The following is a 24167-nucleotide window of genomic DNA, read 5'->3' on the forward strand; positions in this document are numbered from 1 at the left end:
ATCTCCCAGCATCGTTTCTTTTTAGATATAAACACTAGAAATTGACCATATTCATACAAGACGATTTGCTGTATGCAAAATAACTGGCAAGGGATATCGGACACGACCATCACAATTTGTTATGCCACAGTTGCTAATTTTGTGTTGCATTAATGTTGCATTCTTTATAATTAAAATATTAAAAATATAAAGAAACAATGGTGTGATTTAGTTTGATTGATGGGAATCTACACTGCAACAGCAAATCCCGGCCTTACAAAAAAACGTTAGGCTATGTACGTGCCATACAACTAAGCCGCTCAACAGTTACTGCGCATTTTTGAAAGCTGTTTCAAAACGAGTTTTTGCCGGCCTACTCGCTTCAGTTCCTTCCGAGTGGAATGATACTTTGATGAGGAGGTTCTGCTCGGAGAAACGCTTCCACCCGCTGTACCTACTGGGACTGGAGAGAGGACAGCGCTGCCTCCACTCAAAGTATCTGTGCGAGTGTATTTGCGTGCGTGTGTATGTATGTGTGTGTGTGTGTGTGTGTGTGTCATGGCAATGCATATCCCTTTGTTGACTGCTTTAAAATGCAATGTTTGAGAGATGTTTCTGGTGTTGCATCTAATATGTTGTATAGTCAAGTGTTTTATGGATATTCATATATTGCTTCTGTGTAATGTGGTGTAGGCTATAGGCTACCTGGTCATATTGCTGTAGGTTATATGTTTAACGTGATGATTATGTGCTGCGCGACTAGAGTTGATTATTATAAATATACATACTGTACGCTAATAATAATTGTGCCCCCCCATACATTTCAAATGCCCCCCTTAAGACTGAGGTCTGGCAACGGGTCTGAGTACAATCCTAACAATATGAAGAGAAAAAAGAATGAAAAAAATTCATTCACTCTATTGGGTGTACAGCTGCAGAGAAGTTGACCAATGTAAGCTGTCCGGCCGGACAGCTTACATTGGTCAACTGCTCTCATCCAATCACCAGCTCCACTTGAAACTCCGCCTGTCGCTCGTGTCTCCACCCCACCGCACCCGACCCCGCCCCCCTCCTGCGACATGAAATTGCGCGAGCAAGCAGATCACAGTCTATGGTAGCTAGCTAAGTAGCATCAAATCAGCAATGGATAAAGCAATGGATAAAAAAATAAACGACAGCAGCAAGCGGCCCCTGCTTGCCCCTACTGTAAAGTTTGGAAGAAAGAGAAAGTCTGTAGAGGAAAGAGCAGAGATAAAAAAAAAAAATTGAAGAACGCCGGACTCTAAGTAGGATAAATATAGGGTTCACCATTGACCGTTGGAGGAAGCTTCAGGGAGATCTGGGACTGAATCCGACGCTGACACGGCTGACTTCTTGTTGAGCAGGTAAACATTTATTTATACTTTTATGGTGTGACGTGTTACATAAACAGCTTGACTGAGTGACGTTGTTCAGGTTGTTTCCTGGTGGGAGGGATCAGGTAGCACAGAGGGGAGGGGTGTGTGTGTGGAGCTAGCGTGCCGCACAAGCCCTGAAAAGTGAAGCCAAAGCGTCTCGATCGCCCCCCGGTGACCGGTCCTAGTATAACTCATAAACCCCGCCTCCCCATGTTATTCAATGGGACGTGAGACCAACTAAACAATTAAATTACCCTTCACGTATCTTTTTTCCAAAGATAGTTTCTGTCATTTACTGTAGTTTTCATCACAGTGATGTAATATCAAGTGTTTGTTTTTAAAACAAGTTTGTTTTTAGTTAGTTATTTGATGCTATAAAAACGGAGCTTTGGCGTACATGATTGACAGCTGTGATTGACAGGTTCTCTGAGCAAAGTAGTCACTGAAGCAACAACAGACTTTTTTTCGGGATCTTTGGAGGACTGAGGAGATTGGAGCTTTAAATTTAATATCTAAATTTCTATAATTAGTTATAGATTATATGCTTACGATTAATTCAGCGAGAGTGAGGGCGGGACCAGAGCGGGACGTTGATTTCGCGGCTTTACTTCCTGCCCACTACTGCGCATGTCTGGTCCCGAAATCGCAACTGCGCAGACTCAAGACCCAAGATGTCAGCGCCATATCGGGACAATGGCGGCTTCACTTCTCGCCAAAGGAAGAGATGAGTTTTTTTAAACTTCCCAACCGTCTCAGGCTTTCTCGACCAATTTTGAACATCGTAGACTATAGCTTTAATTTGACTAACATTAAATCTAGAGAGAATAGTGGTCAAAACAGCATGCCTTTTTATACAATATTATGTTTTCAAATGTAGCTTAAGGCTGTCAATGGATTCAAATGATAATTAATGATGGCATATGTTTTGTATATCGTGCATAAATTCACACAGACATTTGTCAGTTTCTTTCAAATATGCTTTAAAGCCAAATATGTCACTCTTTCCAATGACGAAAAACAACATAGAAAACTGTTAATGATGTTTCGTCGTGTTTTATGTTTCTCTTGAAGCAGGGGCAGATGTTAGGCCTATCAAGGGGCATTGGTGGGCAAAATGCCAGCAGAATTAATATGCACCCAAAATTAAAGATGTGGTGGAAAAAGTGGCCCTAGTATGAGTTATTTTTACATTTATAACATATGATAATAAAAATATTTCCAGAATATTGGTGCGATTGCAAATGTGTAATGATTTTATACAACAGTAAACAAAAAGTGAATATTGTGATTTGACATTTTAGACGTAATATTGTAAATGTTCTCTGTTTTTGCTCTATTTTCCAAACCAGCTGTAAAAACAGCCCCTTTTTTGTTCTCAATGAAAGGGAAATAATAAGTAATAAAAAAGGACAAATCGACCCCACTGCCGTGCCATGACACTAACAGCGATGAAACCGAGAGGTTCTCCTTGAAGAGCTTGCTCGTTTAGAAGACACTGCATGCAGACAAGAGCATACATGAAACACTCGGCTCCGAAGCGAAAAGCTGAAGATGCGATGCACCCGTTGCTCATTTATATACCCGCGCTGCGAGCAGCTGCTGCTAATCATTGCATGCCAATGTTCATTGGCTCGTTTAGTTACACTCGAATTAGATTGGCTCTCTGGCGAGATGTCCGACGTACGTCAAGAGTGACCGACTGATTTGAAATATATAAATATATATTGAAATATATATATATATATATATATATATATTGAAATATATATATATATATATATATATATATATATATATACACATAGACAACTACATAAAATAAAATATTAAAAAAATTATTTTATTTCAGCTAGTTGCTAAGACAACATTTCACATTTTCATTTAAGTTGAAGTAATAAAACTGACACTTAATAAAAAAAACTAGACATTTTAAAAATGCAAAAACTAATACTAATGACAACTGACTAAAAAACAAAAAAAAGCTGACTAAAAAGAATACTAGATAAGCTTGTGCTTTGTTTACAGCTATCAATCTGTTCAATTCTCTTACCAAAGATAGCTGCAAAGTGATCAAAGACCATAAAAAATATTATAGGCTTTAAATATGGCTCATTTGCATATGGATGCATTCATTGTTTGATCATTCAAAATTCTTGGCAAAAGTGCCAAACCATCTAGTGGTTAAACATTAATGCTGCAGCCCATGTAGACAACTTTTGAATAAACTGTATTTTAATATAGTTAAAATACAAAGCTCTTACAATGCATGATGTCATTTATTGGACACATAACCTACTTAATAAACTTCTTCTGTTCCAGTTATAATTGTATTTAATGAAACTTAGTTTAGTCATAATGTTATTTTAAAGAAGACAGTGAGGAGATACAGTATGATTGATATAATCAGTACAATCTGAAGAAAAATCTGAAAAATCCCACAAACTTAACATGTAAATAATAAGTAATGTTTCTCCTCACTGATTTTAAGTAAAACCTGATTTTTGGTGCAAACACTTTAAAAAAAACTTTTCCAGTACAAATATCTAAACATTCTTAATAATAAAGATCAGAAAAATAATCTTGTTTTCCCTTTGAAAAAGTTAATTTTTTTGACCCCATTGGCAGGCAGTTATTTGTTCTTGTTTTACCAAAAACTCAGACAGAAATATTAAGGAAGAGCATTATTTTTTGCAGTGTACTGAAAACCCTTTCGGCCCTCAGCCGGCCTTCTCGTTGCGGTCCTCACAGAAGAAAGCCGTCAGCTCCTTTCCATCAGGAACGTATTTTATATTCTCAACCTCTCCTCCATAGTTACTGGGTTTCTGGAAGTGGATTTCTAGATGGTCCTGAAGATCTTCTTCATCCATCAGCCCCTGAATTCCCCCCAGAAGCACAGTGCGATTCGGGGCCCCTGAGTACGTCTGCAATGTGACAGAAAACACCGTAAATCAAATCATGGGCGTCGGAACCATTGTATATGTGTGGGACAAGAACCACCCAGTTTTTAAGACCAATGATATTGGACCCACTCACTTCTACCGTCTCTAATTCAGCGCATATGTCTGTTCACTTTTCAGAGCGCCGTTTGTCAAATCCACTTGAGAAAAGCCCTAATAAATTTAACTCCATTCTGCGTTTTAGCTACAGCGTTAATTTCCACGCTGCTGCTCAAACACATTCCACCTTGTTCATTCAGAGTCCCACCAAACACTTACTTTTCAGGCCAGACGAGCCAATGCGCATGTGCTGTCCCAAGCGCCAATCTCAATTTCCTATGTGAGCCGGAGCTTTACCAATTTTAATGACTTTACCAATCAGCGATTGGCTCTTTTACTTAGAAGGCGGCACAGTTTCTCGGGACATTGTCTTGCTGAAATAAGCAGGGATGTCTCTTAAAAAGACGTTGCCTGGATGGCGGCATTACGCTAATTTTTTTCTCATGCTATAGACCTTATGTAGTCCCGCCCCTTTTCAGCGCTGCGCTCGTTGTCTTTTGACTTCCGGTCTGTATTTTCACAGCGATCTTGCATAGGTATGCATGAAATGCTCGTAAAAAAAATCCCGGTTTAAATTTGTTAAGACATCAGCTTTACAATGCTTATGATAAACATTACAATGCTCATGATAACTTTTGTTAACTCTACAATAAGTAAATCCACTTCACCAGCTAATTACTCCTGGACAGCGATGCCATAGAAATATACAGAGCGACCGCAAAAACGGAAGTTCAAAGACAATATTCTAAAGATGACGGCGCCCTCGTTTCTCCGGTGCAAAAGGTCTACAGCCAGACAAAAGTGTCAAAACACATGTTATAAAAACGGACACTTCCAGTTCTTGATTATTATTGGCAGAGCTGTGTTCGATGCCATTGTAATATACGTTGTAACCACACAGTTGAGAGTCGTAATAAAATGAGACGACGCGCAGCAAGCAAGGGAAAAAAACTCACAGTTCAAGCGCCAAATACGCACGGGGACAGCGAGGATCAGCTTCAAGAGAGTGAGATGAAATCTATCATGTAGCTTATCGCATCATACGAAGTTTAAAACATTTAAACAGACATATCAAGTAGTAATTAATGTATATGAATCTTAGTTGATTATTGGCTATTAGTGCTGGTTTGGTTGCTGAAAAACGGAGAACCGCAGAGACGGCAATTCATGCGCTGTTTGATTTGTGACCGTGCTGCGCTTATTCCATTCATTCGAGTATCATATTGTACAAGGCTTAAATCATTTATATATATATATACAACAATATACGATATCATATCATATGATGTAGTAGCCTATTTGAGTTGATATTACTCTTGCCAAGCTCTGATTTCTGAGAGATGAACGCATAGTAAAAATGAAACAAGTGCAAATCCATCTCTCACTCATTCACTTCACTCATTATTGCATGGAGATTTTAGATAAGTTATTTGGCTTTGGTAACACCCCTAATCTACTCCAGTAAAAAAAATTCCCATTAATCAAATGCATGCTCTTCCTCACTGAACACGTTTCTGATGTAGATAATAAACATGAATGTGTGTTGTTGAAAACATACTTGAAATTTCTTGAGCTGGTAGTCATACAGAGGAAGCACATCAACCACCACGTCGCTGCCGGTGTCTACACAAAACTTTCCTCTGAGAGCCAAATTCTCCGCAACTGAAAGTGAAACCAGAAAGGCCGTCATGAAAAACTATGATTCTGACAGAAGTTATACTGAAACACCCATCCACAAACACAACAGACTAAATCAGAGGAAGCCTCTGAAAAACCTACAGTGGCTGAATTATGACAAAAGATAGTGCAGATCAGAATGGGACATGTACTAGGAATTCAAAATTTAGTTTGAATGATGATATCCCTTCATTCTAGAGATAAACCCATTCAGGGACTGTGGAAAAACATCATCAAATAATGTGAAAGTCTAGTTGTAAATCATACATTACTCAGCTAACAGGGATCGTTCTCAGAACGTTCTGGTAAGGTTTCATCAAAGTTATGAACAAACTTCCAGTAACGTTAATAGAATGTTAGTTCAAAGTAATCTGGTCTTTAATAATGTTCGGAAAACATTAGCACAAAAACATTATTTAAGCATTATTTTGTTTTTTAAACGCTGTTTCAGAGAACTCTCCAAAGTAAACATTATCTGAATGTTTGCAAAATTAAAAAATGGGATGTTCTCTTAACTTTCGCTCTTAAAAGAATGAAAAAAAATCCCCAATACATTTGAATGATCAGGAAACATTTAAAAAACAATTTTATAACTTAACAGAAAGTTTAGCAAAACATTCTTAGAACATATTTTTGTTAGCTGGGTATGTGCTTCCCAATTTGCATACTTTTGCATACAATTTTAATCCATTTTGCAGCATAAATAATCTCACGCAATCGCTCTCACTAATGCATTCACATAAATGTATTCTTTACTGTGCTACTTTATCTGTATCTCATTTAGAACGAGACGAAATCTGTGAGAAATTTAACGAGCCAAAGACAAAAGAACTGATAAAAATAATCTGTTACAGGAGCACTGTGTCATATGCCATAGCTGTGCACATGACAACCCACGTACAGTCTCAGCTCAGGCTTATTTGTTCATTATTTACATAATCTGCGACTATTCGACTCGACTTTAGTGTATAGTACAGCATTCCTAACACAACTTCTATGATGAACAAAAACATTCACAAAATACACAATAATAATATAGAAGTTCAAAACAACATCATGAGAGGATAAAGACACACCTCCAGTGTTGACGAAAGTTACGCGGCCTGTGCCGTTACTGTTGTTGTACTCCAGTTTTTCCACTTCACCTCCACCTCGACTGGGTCTAGAGAAGGACAGCTCCAGCCGGTCTCTCATTCGCTCCTCAGGTAAAGTGGGCGGGGCATTGCAGAACTTGATGGTCTTCTTGGATACCTTGATATGAACCTGCATGGACAGAAGTAACAGCAGTTCACGTCAACAAAGAACACATTATTCTGAAACAAATCTGTGATACTAGGGATGCACGGATAAAATTTCGGCCTTACGATAACTGATAATTCTTTATATTTGAAAGCCAATAACCGATATATTGGCCGATAATTCTAAATCCAAATTTTTATATAATTTTTGAGAGCCTGATTAAAAAGAACCTAAAGTCTCATCATTAAAATCCATGTCCCAAGCACACAATTATAATGATGTTCTTATTATAATTTTATAGCCTATATGACAGACTTGCACTGCACATGTTGTACTGAACCGTATTTTCCTTTTATCGAAGCAATTCCAATCATATTACTTATCGGCTGTAATATATCGGCCAATTTTTTTTATTGGGCCGATAAGGATAACATAAAAAATGCTGGCCGATATATCGTACATCCCTATGTGACCCAATCCCTCATTTCAGCTCTGATGGAAAACCTCTCAAATCGCTCTACCTCAAACTTCACAGAAGGATCCAGAGTTAAAGAGTATGGCTTGACATCCATCTTGGATTTGTCAAAGGTCACCGAGCACTTCGCCAGTCTGAGGATCTGCTCTGCCACTGAACGACACAAAACAGAGACAGTGTGTCCACATTATGAGAAACATATACTGAACAAAATTATAAACGCAACACTTGTTTTTGCCCCCATTTTTCATGAGCTGAACTCAAAGATTTTTTTTTATGAACACAAAAGGCCTATTTCTCTCAAATATTGTTCACAAATCTAAAGGCCATAGAGTGGCATTTTATTGTGGCCAGCCTAAGGCACACCTGTGCAAATATCATGCTGTCTAATCAGCATCTTGAAATGCTGATGGATTATCTCGGCAAAGGAGAAGTGCTCACTAACACTGATTTAGACAGATTTGTGAACAATATTTGAGAGAAATAGGCCTTTTGTGTACATAGAAAAAGTCTTAGATTTTTGAGTTCAGCTCATGAGAAATGGGGGCAAAAACAAAAGTGTTGCGTTCATAATTTTGTTCAGTGTATATACAGTAATGGCACAAGTTATATTTGTTTTTAATAACTTACAAGTTCAGTTAAACCATCAATATATGAGGAAAATATTTGAATTTCCCCCCGCCCAATATTTTTAATATGAGGGAAGAACAAAACAATAAACTTAGTTAATGTATTTATCTGACAAAATGATTTGCCAAAAAGGCAAATTACAGCTACAGGTTTTATTCTACAAAAAAAAAGCATAGAATTTTTTTTTTTCCCCCTAGGGTATAATCACAGCATGGTAAAATCGTTTTTTCTTTTCATGCACATTGGTTATGGAATGATATGCAATGCATTGTTACAGAATCAATTCCCACTAATATACTCCAAAAAATATAGTACAGTCTGCACTGAAGGAATCATGTTGCCATTTTCATTAATCTTTGATATATTTGTATTGTATTTGTTGTTAAAATTGTGTATTTGTGTTTTTATGTGACCAGGACTCCCTGGAAGAAGAGTTTTTTTTTTAATGGGACCTTCCTGGTAAAAGAAAGGATAAATAAACATCCAGCAGAACCCCCGACACCAGGATCTCTCTGTTGCAGCTCTTACATACATGTATCCAGTGCTCGAAGTGGGGCGGTACTCACCGGTACGCGGTACCGGCACTTCTACATTTTACTCTTAAGCGTACCTGCACTTTTTCTTGCGTACCGCTACTTCTCGCATGTAGCCGGTACGCGACCACTGACAGAAAAAGCGCCAGTGTCACGCCCGTTTATATACTTCGTTTGCAGTGCGTATGCAGTGCGTATTTTTTCCGCACCCATGTTAACAGGTTCGAGCTTTCACACAGCACGCGCACTCGGTCCGTCATGCACTCCTGGTGCTGTGCGTATACACCAGTGCAGAGATCGTTCCGAGTCTATTTTTGCTGTGCTGCACGCGGTGAATTAAAGTGACAGCTCATGGTTCGTGGTCAAAACACAGATTGACATGAAAATATAATAATCTCACCATAAATTTTCACTGTAGAAATCTCAAATGTCATGATTTGCCAATGCAAGAGAGTACCGGCACCTTTCTTTTCCCACTTCAAGCACTGCATGTATCAATGCAAATAAAACCAGAGAAAATGCACAATCGTGACATTTTTTTATCTTTTCCATACCCTTCTCCTCCTCAAACGTGATGAGAGCCTGGCCGCCCTTCAAGCGAAACGATGGTCTTTGTGTGACCGTGAACACAGACGCCACGACATCCTCTCTCTCGTCTCCCTCTTCCGTCTCAAGACCACGAGTAAACTTCACTGGTTTCACCGGGATTTTGGCTTGTATCTGCATTCAGAGAGAATGAAGAGTTATTGCTCAATTACAGACAAGTCAAGTCACCTTTATTTATATAGCGCTTTTTACAATACAGATTGTATCAGCATCACAGTGATAACATGCAAATAATACAGCAAAGTTTGTTTCTAGAAGAAAATTGCGTCATCGTCCACCTTAAGTAAGGCAGATCAATAATATTGTTGAATATTAAATGTCCCCAACTAAGCAAGCCAAAAGCCAAGTCAACAATTTAAAGGAAAAGTATTCGTATACATCACCTTAGATTTTGAGAAAGGACTATATCTGAGTTGAGTACGCTTTGAGTTTTAGGCTAAAATGTATTAAAGAAAGATGAGATGGCATCGAGGCACTACATTTATCACTACACTCAAAAAATACAGGTTATTTATTGGCATAGATGGTTCATGAAGAACCTTTAACATCCAAAGGTTCTTTATAGTGTAAAAGGGTTCTTTAAATTATCAAAATGTTAATTAATTAATAAATAATCCCATCTAGGGCAACAGTAAAAATAAATGTTCACATTGTAATAATAAAACACAAGTCAACCTTGAATTTGCGTTGCAGAGAGTCACTTTCGTCCCTCTTGAGTTGAAGCTTCTTTCGAACATCATCAAGTTCTCTCTTCAGATCCTGTTTGACCCGATCAAGACTCTTCATCTCCTCCTGAAATGATGAAGGATAAACACAAATTCTCATCAGCTGCTTTCAGTTAGAGTGGTCACCCAGCTAACAATATGAAAAAACTTGAATATGATCCCTGAACAATCAAAACATCCAGTTTTAAAAATGTTTCTTGTTGGTTATACGAATGTTAAAGGAACATTTCATTTTAGAATTTTGCACACATCATGGGAATGTTACTTTTAAATGTTCTCTGAACATTCTGAGACAAGTAACATTTGAAAAACGTTAGACGAATGTCCAGCTAAAACGTTTAAGAAATAAAAAAAGAAGGTTCCATAAATTATGTATAATTAAATAATGGTTTTGTGCTAACATTTAAATAACATTTTTAAAGGCCAGATAACTCTGAACAAATGTTCTTTTAATGTTACTGGAAGACGGTTTGTTCCTAACTTTGAGAGAACCTTGCCAAGTAGGGTAACATAAGGGATGATGACCCCCCCGGGGCAAGATGAGCCACCCACCAGCTTTATTTTATCTTCTCACTTATGAATGTCTATGCTACTTTAATTTTTGTGAGATTTAGTCAGCTGAAACAGTTTTAAGGGCAACTGATCTAATTTTTTGTGTCTGGAAAATAGTGTTTTATGACATTGTATTATGTTGAATGTGTCTATTTGTTAATGAGGGATTTGAGGACATATTAATGATTATAGATCTGTGGAGTAAAAGTTATAGTTTTAATTTTGAAGTAAAGAGATAAAATTCGGCCTTTGGGGTAAGATGGGTCATCCAGTAGGGGCAGGCTTACCTCTTTTAATATTTGACATTTTGTGCTAGGCTAACAACTAGGCTAAATTAGCAAATGTTTCTATTTATATTTATTTCCTAGTCTGATGCATCATCATCATGCACATGCTAAACTTAGCCTATATCTATATATGTTGCTGTTTAAAAGTAAATCCACATTGTTCTTGAGGGAGGCATCTTCTTCCCCCATGTTACCCTACATTCTGAGAAAGTTTCATGTTAACGTTAGCCTCGAAATTCACCTGTACTTCTTGCAAATCTCTATCATATTGCTCAGTCTGTTTTTCTTCAGCATCCATGAATGCCTTAAGTTCTGCCTCGGCTTTTCTCTTTTCGTTGTCAGCTTCAGCTTTTTCCAGCAGCAATCTAGATCTTTCATTATCCGCAGACTCAATGAGATCCTGTGTGGAGATTATTATTGATGCAAATGTTCGATATAGATCATTTATGATGAATTGTTTGTGAAGTTTTTAACCTTGTATTTCTGTAGCTCAGCCTCAGCAGCGATCATCTCGTCGTCCAGACTGCGAAGCTATTCATTTTATACACGATTTTATACAAGTTTTTTACTAAAGCATTATAAAATGTTAAACTGAATTCACATAGAAACCTAAAAAGTGTGTGAAACGGACGTACCTCGCCGTTTTCACGGTCTCCAGCGTTATCAGACATGTCACAAGTGAAATCTATCTGAGGTAGAAAAAAGAAAAGAAGAGACGAATCAAACCACCAAATGCTTGTCCAATGACTAAATATCTCAAATATATATTCAGTAAATATTATTCACAACATATTGTTTACCTCCCAACTTCCTGATCCCGAACTTGCTTCGTATTGATCAGAAGTCACGTGAGCGAAATCGAAAGTAACTTGGCTATCTGAGGTAAAAAGACGAATCAAACCACCAAAAACTTGCCCAGTGACTATGATCAGATTTATATTCAGTAAATATTATTCGTCACTTATTATTTACCTCCAAACTTCCTGATCCCGGACTTGTCTCGTATTGATCAAAAGTCACGTGAGCGAATCCTGAAGTAAAAGCGAAAGTATCGGTTGAATCGAATCAGTACGCCTTGATTCCTTCATTTATGATTTTTTTTGTGAGTATATTCGTGTGACAATATGCCTCACAGTCACTTATGAGTGTTTTGTCACAGTTTTGTGACTTTAGGAGAAAGTTAGGCAACTTCTTTGGAGCGCAAAGATGGAAGAGAGAAGTCTGATTCTCGAGGGTTTGCCGGATGATTTTGACCGTGTGAAATCAAGGGTTGAGCTTTATTTTAAAAATAAAAGGAGATCAGGAGGAGAGATCGAGCAGATTCGAGAACATCAAGATGACAAACGAAAAGCACTTTTGATTTATATGAGCGAAGAAGGTGAGTCTATATCGCAAACATCATAATTGATCTAAAACACATTAGAATAGACAAAACTGATACTTAAAGGAAGCTTATTTATTTTCGTTAGGCTATTTCCTCCTCGGAAAAAAATAAAAATAAATAAAGGTAATTGCCATGGTTTATCTCACAATTCGAACTTTTCTACAATAGGCTACACTATGCTGAGAAAATTCAGAATTACGAAATATTATAAACTCGCATTAATGGTTTTAGAGAGATTTAGAATTGTGAAATAAAAGCATACAATTGTTAGAAAAGAATAAGAATTGTGAGATAAAAAGTCACAATTATATCTTTTTTACTCAGTGGGCCAAACAACCTTCCAGCTTCCAGCTCAAAACAAACCTTCCACAACGTTACATAACATATATGATTAAAAAAAAACGGAAATTGTTTGGGAAATGCAAGAGTTTTACAGATAATTCCCCTGTTTTCCAGATCTGAAGAAGGTGCTTGACAAAAGAATCCATAAAGTTGATTTCAAATCTAAGGGAGCAGTTGAAGTGACAGTGAAACTACCAGAAGACACGAAAAGCAAAAAGATCAAACCACAAGTTCTGCCAAAGCCCAAGCTGGAAAAAAACGCTCTCCTCAAGTCACTGCCCGCTCCTGCAAACCAGGTGATTCTGTGGTCTATTATCATTTATGAATTATTATCGTTTATATATTTACATTACATTTAATCATTTAGCAGACGCTTTTATCTAAAGCGACTTACAACTGAGCAGAGCAATAGAAGCAATCAAACCAACAATAAGGCAACAGTATGCAAGTGCTGTGACTAGTCCCAATTAGTCTTTTTATTTTTTTAAATAGATATATAGAATAGTAATTCAGGCTGTGTAGCAATGATATGAGAAACCATGTTTCTTAATGACAGATCCTAGTGATGACATGTAGATGAAGAAGAGAAGTGGTCCAAGCACTGAGCCCTGATGTACTCCAGTAGCTATATGGTGCGATATAGACTCACACATTAGACTACAAGTTTCAAAATATCATGAATCATGCCTCTTTTGATAGATAAGGAAGCAATGGGACATTTAAGCAACACTCCAGCTTAATATGGGTCCTGATCTTGATTTAAAATATCATAGCAACATAAGAGAAATACAGTTAGGGTTGTAACAATACCCTCATGTCACAATTCAATACATATCACGATACTGAACTCACGATACAATATTATTATGATACTCCAAGACATATGGTAAAGGACAATAGTGACACCATAAAAATATTCATGATTCTGAAGCTGAAAACAGAATTATTTTAGACGAATATGCTTGCATTGTTTCACGACTAGATATATTTAAAATAACGTAGGCCAATTTTTACTGGTAACATCAGAAATTTGCCATTATCAGGACCCACAAATATTCCCCCATTGCATTATTATACATTATATATAGTAGTTTAATGTAGTACTGACACTAAAACTAAATTTAAAAAAAAAAGATTTCACACAGGGTGAATTATACACAATACATATCGTCACTATCCACGGTACTTATTGATGCATTTTTGTATTGCGATGTATTGTGACACGATATATTGTTACACCCCTAAATGTGTAATTCAGTGAAGGAGTGACACATTACTGTAATTTAAAACTAGGTTGGATGAATATACTCACACACTTCCTCCTTATTTTACAAAGGTCTCTGAAGTAACAAAGCCTGCAACAGAAATTAAAGGTTTTGACTATAATGCTTTTACTTTTTAAAAATATTAAGATTTCAAAACATTAACAATGACACTTTAGTCACATGTATATATTTGTTCATAATACAGACAATGAGGAGGATTCAGAAATACCAGATCTTCTAATTACCACCCCTTCATTAACTTCGGTTGATAAGGAAACACTTCAGATGTATTTTGAGCAATTTACAGAGCAATTTGAGTTAGCAAAGCACGGAAATAACAGCTGGATCCTGAAACTCTACAGCCAGTCAGGTATGATTTAAGACCAAAGTTGTACTGGGAGTTTGTTTACTAGCCACTCATAATGTAACATGAAACAAGTTTTGCAAGTCTATTTTTGGTGCATCACTTACACATGATGTAGGCCTAATTCTGTTTCAAGGAAACTATCATTAGACAACTAGCACTAGCTTAGTCAGAGCTTACCTTAAAGAACATTAAAAAAGCAAATCATGATGATAGTTGTCATCTTTAACAATGTTGATGACCCTTTTCTCAGACTTCAAGAGGATTTTTGGCAAGGAAGAACATGATATTGGTGTATCTTTACAAGTGTATAATGAAGGATGTCTGGGAGAGAAGTCAGACCCCCGTCGCTTCATCTTGACAGGGTTTGATGGCGACACAGACTGCAAGAAAATCTCAGTGTTCATTGGCAGCTGTAGCAAGACGACAGAATACACTTGGGAGACACTTGATGATGATGATAGGATTGTTGTCACCTTCAAACAAGATATTGGTGGGTTTGTAAGTCATTGCACTTTCCCTCTGGATGTCTGTTATTGTCACTTTCTTTATTTGTCTTTGGGGTCTACTATGTTTACAATACACTGTGTAACATGGAAAAGAAGTCACCCAAGCATATAATCTGAGCAGTCATTAAAGGACAATTCCGGCCAAAAATGAACCTAGGCCTAAATAACACATGGGTACTGAGTCGACCGTTCTCTGGGATGCGTTTTCATGATAATCGAATGTACCCAGTTTTAACGTTAGTTTTAGTTTAACCACAGATTAGTTTATAACGCTAGTATAGAGGGCATAAAACAAGTAAAAATAAAAATCGCTAGTTAATACCACTAACGAGGCTCAAAATAGCCCCACACTAACACGGTAGCATAATGAGGGTCTCTACCTGCAAACCGAAGCATTGAGAACTTAGTAAGTGTACAGACAGTTTAATAAGAAGATACTTTATAAAGACAGTACACTTTGCGTATATAGGCAGGAGCCATCTTTGGAAAACAGTCTCGACCAGTCGAACCACGAACGCCGTGCTACGTGAGCTGAACTGTGACTATCGACCAGCACGGCGTTCGTGATTCGACTGGTCGAGACTGTTTTCCAAAGATGGCTCCTGCCTATATACGCAAAGTGTACTGTCTTTATAAAGTATCTTCTTTAAAAATTGGGTACATTCGATTATCATGAAAACACATCCCAGAGAACGGTCGACTCGGTACCCATGTGTTATTTAGACCTAGGTTCATTTTTGGCTGGAATTGTCCTTTAATATTCACAATAATGTTATTCAATTAAAGCCTTTTGCAAATGAGTAAAGCAGTGAAGTGTGAACATCTGTGCTGCAACCACTGATTTTGTTTTGTGAACAATTAGTTTTGTTCACTTCCTCAGTATTTTTGTCTTGTTTTCCAGTACAAATATGTAAACATTCTTAAATCGAGATACATTTACTGGAGAAAAAAATTAAGTGACTTTATTCTTAAAACAAGAAAAAAATATCTGCCAATGGGGGGTCAGAAAACCTCAATTCAGAGGGAAAACAATATTATTTTTCTGACTAGACTGGCAGATATGTTTTCTTGTTTTAAGCAAAACCCAATTAATTTTGATCAGACAACAAGACTGAATGTAGTGAAATGAAAACACTTGTGTTGCTCCCTGAAGTAGTGGTTCCAGAACTGGTTCTTCTTCTCTCACTCTTCAATCTGACTATCAAATTTAAATCATGTCAATTTTATTGTGTATAAAAGCCCTTCCAAGGACTTCCAGGAGTTGAAAATTAGCAATAGCTATAAACTTTATGTGCAACACATCAGTGACATGCTTGATTTTGACACTATGTTTGTTTGCTTTGTCCCTGACAAATATATAAATAAATATCTTAAGTCATTTTGCTTCTCCAGTAAACATATCTTGATTTAAGAATGTCTAGACATTTGTAATAGAAAACAAGACAAAAATACTGAGGAAGAAAATCTTTGTTTTACAGCTCATCTTAATAGTAATTCATGATTTTAATGAATGACAGATTTTCAGATCAGTTACAGTTTGTGTCTCCACTCTCCACTGTTGTGTTTTATATTCTCATGAAACACTTGTTTACGATTCAGCAACTTTGATCAATACAAGTAATGTTAGACTGTAATCAATCAATAAACAAGCTCATCCAGAGCACCAGTAAATATAAATGTGCACATTGTCAACATTAAAAACAGATATTCATACTTCACTGTTTTACACTCTTAAAAATAAAGGTTATTTATTGTCATTGATGGTCCCATGAAAAACCTTCATTATCCATGGAACATTTCCAGTGCACAAAAGGTTCTTTATAGTGTAAAAAGGTTCTTTAGATTATTAAAGTGTTCTTCACATGAAGGAAAAAAATGATTCTTTTAAGAAATGAAAAATGATCACTGAAAAATTAGTTGGGGAACCAAAAATATCTCTTCTATGGCACTGCTGTGAAAAAAACAAACAGTTTATTTATAAGAGTGACGAGTGACATCTTTAACTGGAGAAAATGAATGACTGCTGGTTGTGGTCAACATTCAAAAACGAGCTAAGACTGAGTTAATGACGACATACTCAATTCGGTGAACATTTCAAAAGAACATGTAGCCTAGATAATATTTCTTCCTTTTTCATTTTATCAACAGATGTGAAATCATTTATAAGAAAATGCACCTCAAAGCAACTGCAGGGCCGAGACATCGGAGTGACGCGTATGGAGCGGACGGATTCGGTCCTGGTCCGGGGAGGTCTGGAGAAGATCAGTGAAGAAATCCTCACCCTTTACTTCAGCAACAAGAAGAAGAGCAGAGGCGGAGAGATCGAGAACTTCATATGGATCAACAGACGAACAAGCGCGGTCATCACTTTTGGGAACTGTGATGGTAGGTTTTCAGATTAGCTGCAATAATTAAATATTCGTTTAACACAGTACATCGCAAAAATGTATAGGAATGCACGATATATCGGCCAACATATCGGTATAAGCTGATATATATTCATTTTTAATGTTATCATTATCAGCCCAATAAATAATTCGGCCGATATATTATATTATTATGTATATATTAAAGCCGATAAATAATGGATTTCCTTCAGCTGAGACACAGATGCACACTGTTCAACATGATTGAAATATGATTGGAATCACTTCAAAAAACGAAAATACAGTTAAGTGCAACATGCCCTAACCCTAACCCTAACTTCGCAAATCTGTCATATATGCTATAAAAGTAACTATAAAAAGGACAATTAAATTGTGTGCTTGAAACATGAATTTTGATGGTGAGACTTTTGTTTTTTTAATCAGGCTCTCAAAAAATATATAAAAACTTGGATTTAGATTTATCGGCCAATATATCGGTTATCGGCTTTCAAATATAAAGAATTACTGTATTGGTATCGGCCAAAATGTTCATGTCGGTGCATCCCTAAAAAGATAAATTTTAAAAATATCTGCAAATGTGGTTAGAAAAATAATATTGATTTAAAGGGAAAAAAGATTTTCTGACCAAATTGGCATAAAGTCCCTTAATTTTATATATTTTTTTTTTCAGAAAACGAGACTTAATAACGTATCATTTTGCTTGTATCTTGATTTAAGAAAGATTAAGATACTGGAAAAGACTGAGTAACAGTTTACAATAAGGTTCATTAGTTAGCATTAACTAACTAATTTGTTAACATTAACAAAGATTATACCACGGGCTGTTTAAATACTCGATTCTGATTGGCTGGAAGGTGTGCAGTAAAACCATTTAATGCACAGGTAGTTCCAGTCAGTTTGATTACAGTTCGAAATTAATCCGCTACTATAATCATTGGTAACCATAGTAACACAGTTACACTTGCAAACAGAATGAGAGACACATATGAAAACGTTTATTTAGGTTGGCTAAATGGATGATTTTTGCATATCGTTTAATTTGTATGGTGAATATGGCAATTTTGAGAAATGGGCCCAGGCACAAGACGAAATAGAAGACTTGGAGAAGACGTTGAATGACAAAAAGCGGCACAAAGAATTAACACCAACAGAGCTAGATAAGATCGAAGACAACAAAGATGAGGTCAATACGAAAAAGACAACTAAATGGGCAGTTAACACTTTCAGTGACTTTTTGCGTCAAAGACAGAAAAATTGTGATTTCGAGACCTACTCTGCTTCTCTTTTAAATGAGACATTGCGGCAGTTTTATGCCTCTGTTCAGTCTACCGCTGGACGCGAATACAGTGTTGCAAGTTTGATGTGTCTCAGAGCAGGTATAAACCGTCACATTACAAAATACTGTAGTGACTGTGACATACATAATTCACCTTTGTGTTAAATGTAGTTCTATACATTGTTGGTGACAAATGCACTACTTTGTTCTTAGCGTTTTTCCTCATAACTGTTCAGGGATCGTGGTCCCTTTAAATGTTCTGTATGGGTGATGACGTAGGACGCTTGTCAGCGCAACTTGTTTTGCTGTTAGTTTTTTCATACTAAATAAACTACACAAGTATTTATGTGCTCAAAGTGAGAAGATGTCTCTTGCAAGTTACTGGATTTTCCACACTGGTGACCCCGACATTAGTCTGCTGGACATATCCAGTGACACAACACGACCATGACTGCGAACGCTGTCACCCTCAAACTCCCCGAATTCTGGGATTCGTCCGCATCGGCATGGTTCGCACAGACTGAAGTGCAGTTCGCGCTGCGTGAGATCACCGCGGATACAACAAAATACTACTACGTAGTGTCGGCTCTCGGTAATTCAACGGCATCCAGAGTGGTGAGCCTTCTAACAAATCCTCCGGAAAACGAGAAGTATGCAGCACTCAAAGCCCACCTGTTGAAAACGTTCGGACTTTCGGACGCTGAGAGAGCCGCCAGGCTTTTCTCCCATCAAGGACTGGGTGACAGAAAACCGTCCGAGCTCATGGACCACATGCTTGATCTTTTGGGAGAGCACAGACCCGATTTTCTGTTCATCCAGCTTTTCCTGCGTCAGCTGCCTTCACAAGTGAGAGCTGCATTAGCCAACACCACAATCACTGAGTGTCGGAGACTGCCTGAGGAAGCTGATAAATTTTTCCTGGCGAGTCACGGACATTGTGCGGATGCTCTTTTTCTCGCGCACATCACATCGGTGACACGTGACGACTCCACCTACGTCGCGGCAACCACTTCTCGGCGGCAGTTGTCTTCTGGCCCCCAACAACTTCCAGGCTTATGTTTCTACCATGCTAAGTTTGGAACCATGGCTAACAAATGTCGCTCACCATGCAGTTTCGGCAAGTCGGGAAACGCCGGGGCCGGCGCTCAGTAGTGGCCCTGACCGTCGGCCGTTGCAAAGGCTGAGTTTGCGAACATGGAATGCCTGGGAATAGTTTGCCGATCCGACAGCCCATGGGCATCGCCCCTCCACATCGTCCCCAAACCTGGTGGCGGCTGGCGCCCGTGTGGCGACTACCGGCGGCTTAATGAGGCAACGGCGCCTGACCGATACCCAGTCCCAAACATACAGGATTTTTCACCACACCTGTCTGGCAAGGTGATTTTTTCCAAGGTGGACCTTGTTCGTGGATATCATCAGGTGCCGGTACATCCACCGGACATCCCCAAAACGGCAGTCATCACGCCGTTTGGCCTGTTTGAGTTCCTGCGCATGCCGTTCGGCCTTAAAAACGCCACCCAAACTTCTCAACTTCTCATGGACTCTGTTTTGCGGGACCTGCCTTTTCTTTTTGTGTACTTGGATGACATTCTAGTAGCGAGCACGTCCAAGTCTAAGCACCTGGCGCACCTCCAAACCCTTTTTGAGCGGCTTAGCCAACATGGATTGATTGTCAACCCCGCCAAGTGCCAGTGTGGCCTCTCCACCATTGACTTTCTTGGACACAGAGTCACTAAGGACAGGGCGGTCCCTCTCCCATCAAAGGTGGAGGCAGTCACACAGTTCCCACGCCCGCTCACTGTCAAATCCCTGCAGGAGTTCCTCGGCATGGTGAATTTTTACCACCGCTTCATCCCTTGAGCTGCTCTGCTCATGCAGCCTTTGCACGAGGCCTTGAAAGGTAAACCACAGCACGTTGTGGACTGGACTGAGAGTAGAGACAGGGCTTTTGCCGCCACTAAGGCAGCCCTAGCGAACGCCACCATGCTGGCGCATCCTTCTCCAACAGCCCCCATTGCCCTCACCTTGGATGCCTCAGACTATGCTGTCGGTGCTGTCTACGAGCAGTGAGTAGGCGGTGCCAGGCAGCCGCTGGCTTTCTTTAGCCGCCAGCTGCGCCCCTCTGAGCGGAAGTACAGCACTTTCGACCGGGAGCTGCTGGGTCTCTACCTCGCCATCCGACACTTTCATTCCCTGCTGGAAGGCCGACACTTCACTGCGTTTGTGGACCACAAGCCGTTGACTTTTGCCATGGCCAAGGTGGCTGAACCGTGGTCCGCCCGCCAGCAATGTCATCTGTCCTACATTTCAGAGTTCACCACGGACTTGCAGCACGTTGCTGGTAAGACCAACCACGTGGCTGACTGCCTATCACGGGCTGTGGTGGGGGCAGTCCACCTGGGCTTGGATTACAACCGCAAGGCGGCCACTAAGGCCACAGACCCGGACGTGCAACTCCTGAAGACCTCGACTACAGGTCTGCAGATCGAGGATGTAGTTTTTGGCGATGCAGGCACCACACTCCTGTGTGACATCTCCACAGGTAGTCCTCGGCCAGTCATTCCCTCGGGATGGAGACGGTACGTTTTTGACGCCATCCATGGTCTCTCCCATCCAGGTTCGAAAGCGTCACAAAGACTGGTTGCAGCTAAGTTTGTTTGACACGGCCTCAAGAAGGACGTTAGGGATTGGGCTAACATCTGTGTTGAGTGCCAGCGGGCCAAAGTCCACCGCCATACTAAAGCCCCGTTAGGTTTGTTCCCGGTTCCGGAGAGACGTTTTGACCATGTAAACGTGGACCTGGTCGGTCCTCTGCCCTCCTCTCACAGTTTCACATATTTGTTCACCATGGTTGACAGGACCACCCGCTGGCCCGAGATTGTGCCTTTGACGACAATGGCGTCTGTCGAGATGACACGGGCATTTATTGGCACCTGGGTTGCCCGTTTCGGCACTCCTTCGGACATTTCCTCTGACCGAGGCGCGCAGTTCACGTCTCAGCTGTGGTACGCTGTCGCACAGAGCCTCGGAGTGAAACTCCACCGCACGACCGCATATCACCCGCAGGCTAACGGACCCTGTGAACGTTTTCATAGGTTAATGAAGGCTGCCCTGCGTGCCAGCCTCAAAGACAGCAACTGGGTCAACAAGCTCCCATGGGTGTTGGTGGGCATCAGGACTGCACCAAAGGAGGACCTTCAGTCCTCATCCGCGGAGCTTATTTATGGACAGCCACTGCAGGTACCGGGGGAGTTTGTCCCTAGTGCCACGGTTCCCTGGTCTGCTACTTTCCAGCGGTCTACTCTATTGGACAATGCAAGGCTTTTCGCATCTGTCCCTACTTCACGTCACGGCCTCCCTCACTCACACATCCCCGCTGGACTTCAGACAACTGACTACGTTTTCATTCGCCACGATGCCCACAGGGGAGTGTTACGTCTGCCCTATGAGGGCCCATTCCGGGTTCTGGAGACGGGGGAAAAACATTTTGTGGTGGAAAGAGGCGGCAAACCGGAGCGACTTTCTATCGACCGCCTCAAACCGGCTCATTTGGACGTGGCCAGGCCCATCGTGCAAGTTACTGCAATTTCCACAATACAACATTATAAGTGATAAAGACTTCAAGTTAAGCAATGCCATCTTTAAATCAGTTTTAAAGCGCTACAGGAAAAATGGAAAAGACGCCAGCGTTCATCATCCGCGTATTACTGAGTCTGACTTAGAGAAAATTAGAAATGTACCTGCACTCTCCCCTTTCACACCCGGACTTGTAAGAAAAGTTTGGTTTGACATACAGCTGTGTTTTGCACGGAGGGGAAGAGAAGGAAACCGTAACCTATCAAAAGAGTCTTTCGTTCTCCGGCAAGACAAGAATGGGAAAGAGTACCTGAAAAATTTACGAGGATTTATATTTGTGAGCCCCGGCGACCCACTTTGTCCCGTGGACTTAAAAAATATCTGTCAAAGTGTCCAGAAAATGCCGGAGCGTTCTATTTGCATCCGAGACGCATCCCTCTGTGCAAACTCGAGAGCACCGATATGTGGTTCACCAGGGAGCAGATGGGGCTCAACTACCTTGGCAATTGGGACTCTTTCAGTTCTTTGTCTCTCTCTTTTAATAATGAATTTAAATAAATGTGATAATTCATTCAAATAAAAGCAATCCGATGGCTCTACTTTATTTAAAGCGGACGGAGTGCTAGAACTAACGAGCCGTAACTTAAGAAAATAACCGTCATTTTTACACGTCTGTTAAAAAATTACACTGTAAACATTAGGGCTGCAACTAACGATTATTTTGATAATCGATTAATCGGACGATTATTTTTTCGATTAATCGATTAATCGGATAGAAATTAAATTAGATTTTTTTTTTTATTATAACTAAATAAAACCGTAAATCAGGGTATTTATGTGTAAAGGTGTACTTTAAAAAGTGCAAAAGCCACACATTGAGTTTTACTAATATCAATATTTGCATTGTTTTTAATGATAATTGCTGATGGCAAGTTGACAAACATGATTATTGTTAAAAAAAATGATATCCAACATATTATGTTTTAACACAATTTTTGTTAAAACAAATTTACACAGACATGTTGTTCAGATGTGAATATCTGAACTAAAAACAAACTAAAAACATCTAAAATATATAATTCATTTAATTTTTATTTAAAATTAATTATATATAAGGAATATAAGGATAAAGAATATAATATATATTATGTATAATATATAAAAGAATAATATAAGGATAAATTGATTAAATAAATATAAAAAAACTGAAAACAATTGTGTGAACGTAGAGCCGCAGTAGATCGCGTTTGAAAAACAATTAAAACTTAGTAGACAAATGCTATAAAAAGAGAACGGAATGGAGGTAACGTTACCCAGCAAGCTAACAGGCTTGAGTAAAGGACAGGAGAAATTTTGCATTAGTGCACAAGCATTCGCTGAAAACCACTGAGTACAGTGACTAAAAAACAATATTTTACTGCTGCTGTTATTAACTGCCTTTGTATTTAATGCTTCACTTTGTAAACACCGTTTTAATTTAACCTATTTCTGCGGTAGCGCTATTTTAATCCATCACTTACATTGCGAGCGAACTGATTGCACAACCTGATGCTCGAGACAAAATACAGACATCCCGGAAGTCCCGGGAGTCTCCCGCATATTGATTGCGGCTCCCTGATGCCCGCGAATTAGTTCAAACTCCCGAAATCTAGAGCGCGCAAGCAAGAGCGCGCATGCGAGACAGAAGAGACTGCTCCAAACCGTGTAGCGCGCGCGCTCGGCAGAGCGCCTGAGGGAGAGAGACCTTGCGTGTGTGTGCGTACCATAGACAGTAAAAGAAGGTGCGTACCAGTAAACGCTCCCCGTGACGTAAGCAGACCAACTAATCGATAATGACATTCGTTGACAACGATTTTCATAATCGATTATAATCGATTTTATCGATTAGTTGTTGCAGCCCTAGTAAACATCAGCTTTAACTTATTTTTAACTTGGCAAAAAACCGTGGTATAAGCGGGACGTAGAGGC

The 24167-nt window shown here is 39.2% G+C and overlaps 2 protein-coding genes across 6 annotated transcripts in view; one reads left to right on the forward strand and one right to left on the reverse strand.

Moving 5' to 3' along the window:
• Positions 1–3590: 3590 nt before the first annotated feature.
• nmi (N-myc (and STAT) interactor) lies at positions 3591–14838 on the reverse strand. 3 transcript variants are annotated; one of them, XM_077215854.1, is made up of 13 exons: positions 14632–14838; positions 14135–14177; positions 12069–12127; positions 11897–11973; positions 11732–11785; positions 11571–11627; positions 11338–11496; positions 10208–10324; positions 9481–9646; positions 7810–7916; positions 7126–7312; positions 5931–6034; positions 3591–4297 (listed from the first exon to the last, which is right to left on the reverse strand). In XM_077215854.1, the coding sequence occupies exons 5-13, from the start codon at positions 11765–11767 to the stop codon at positions 4094–4096; spliced, it is 1137 nt and encodes a 378-aa protein (XP_077071969.1). In that variant the 5' UTR covers positions 11768–11785; positions 11897–11973; positions 12069–12127; positions 14135–14177; positions 14632–14838; the 3' UTR covers positions 3591–4093. The 3 variants fall into 3 exon arrangements, with proteins under 3 accessions (XP_077071969.1, XP_077071968.1, XP_077071971.1); XM_077215853.1 differs by lacking the exons at positions 14135–14177; positions 14632–14838 and having other exon boundaries at positions 12069–12143; XM_077215856.1 differs by lacking the exons at positions 12069–12127; positions 14135–14177; positions 14632–14838 and having other exon boundaries at positions 11897–12028.
• The window catches only part of parp14rs3 (poly(ADP-ribose) polymerase family member 14-related sequence 3), a 36992-nt gene continuing 24917 nt past the window's right edge, over positions 12093–24167 (forward strand). Inside the window, exons 1-7 of one of the 3 annotated variants that reach the window (XM_077215804.1) lie at positions 12093–12164; positions 12256–12474; positions 12937–13118; positions 14159–14202; positions 14291–14457; positions 14705–14944; positions 17109–17345. In XM_077215804.1, the coding sequence (XP_077071919.1) occupies positions 12303–12474; positions 12937–13118; positions 14159–14202; positions 14291–14457; positions 14705–14944; positions 17109–17345 (1042 nt within the window). In that variant the 5' untranslated portion in view covers positions 12093–12164; positions 12256–12302. Of the gene's footprint in view, positions 12475–12936; positions 13119–14158; positions 14203–14290; positions 14458–14704; positions 14945–17108; positions 17346–24167 lie in introns of all 3 variants that reach the window. The other 2 variants (XM_077215805.1, XM_077215803.1) reach the window with 2 other exon arrangements.

This window comes from Siphateles boraxobius, unplaced genomic scaffold (assembly GCF_051911475.1).
Source record: "Siphateles boraxobius isolate OS27281-9 unplaced genomic scaffold, OSU_SipBor_1 7, whole genome shotgun sequence".
Lineage (NCBI taxonomy): Eukaryota > Metazoa > Chordata > Actinopteri > Cypriniformes > Leuciscidae > Siphateles > Siphateles boraxobius.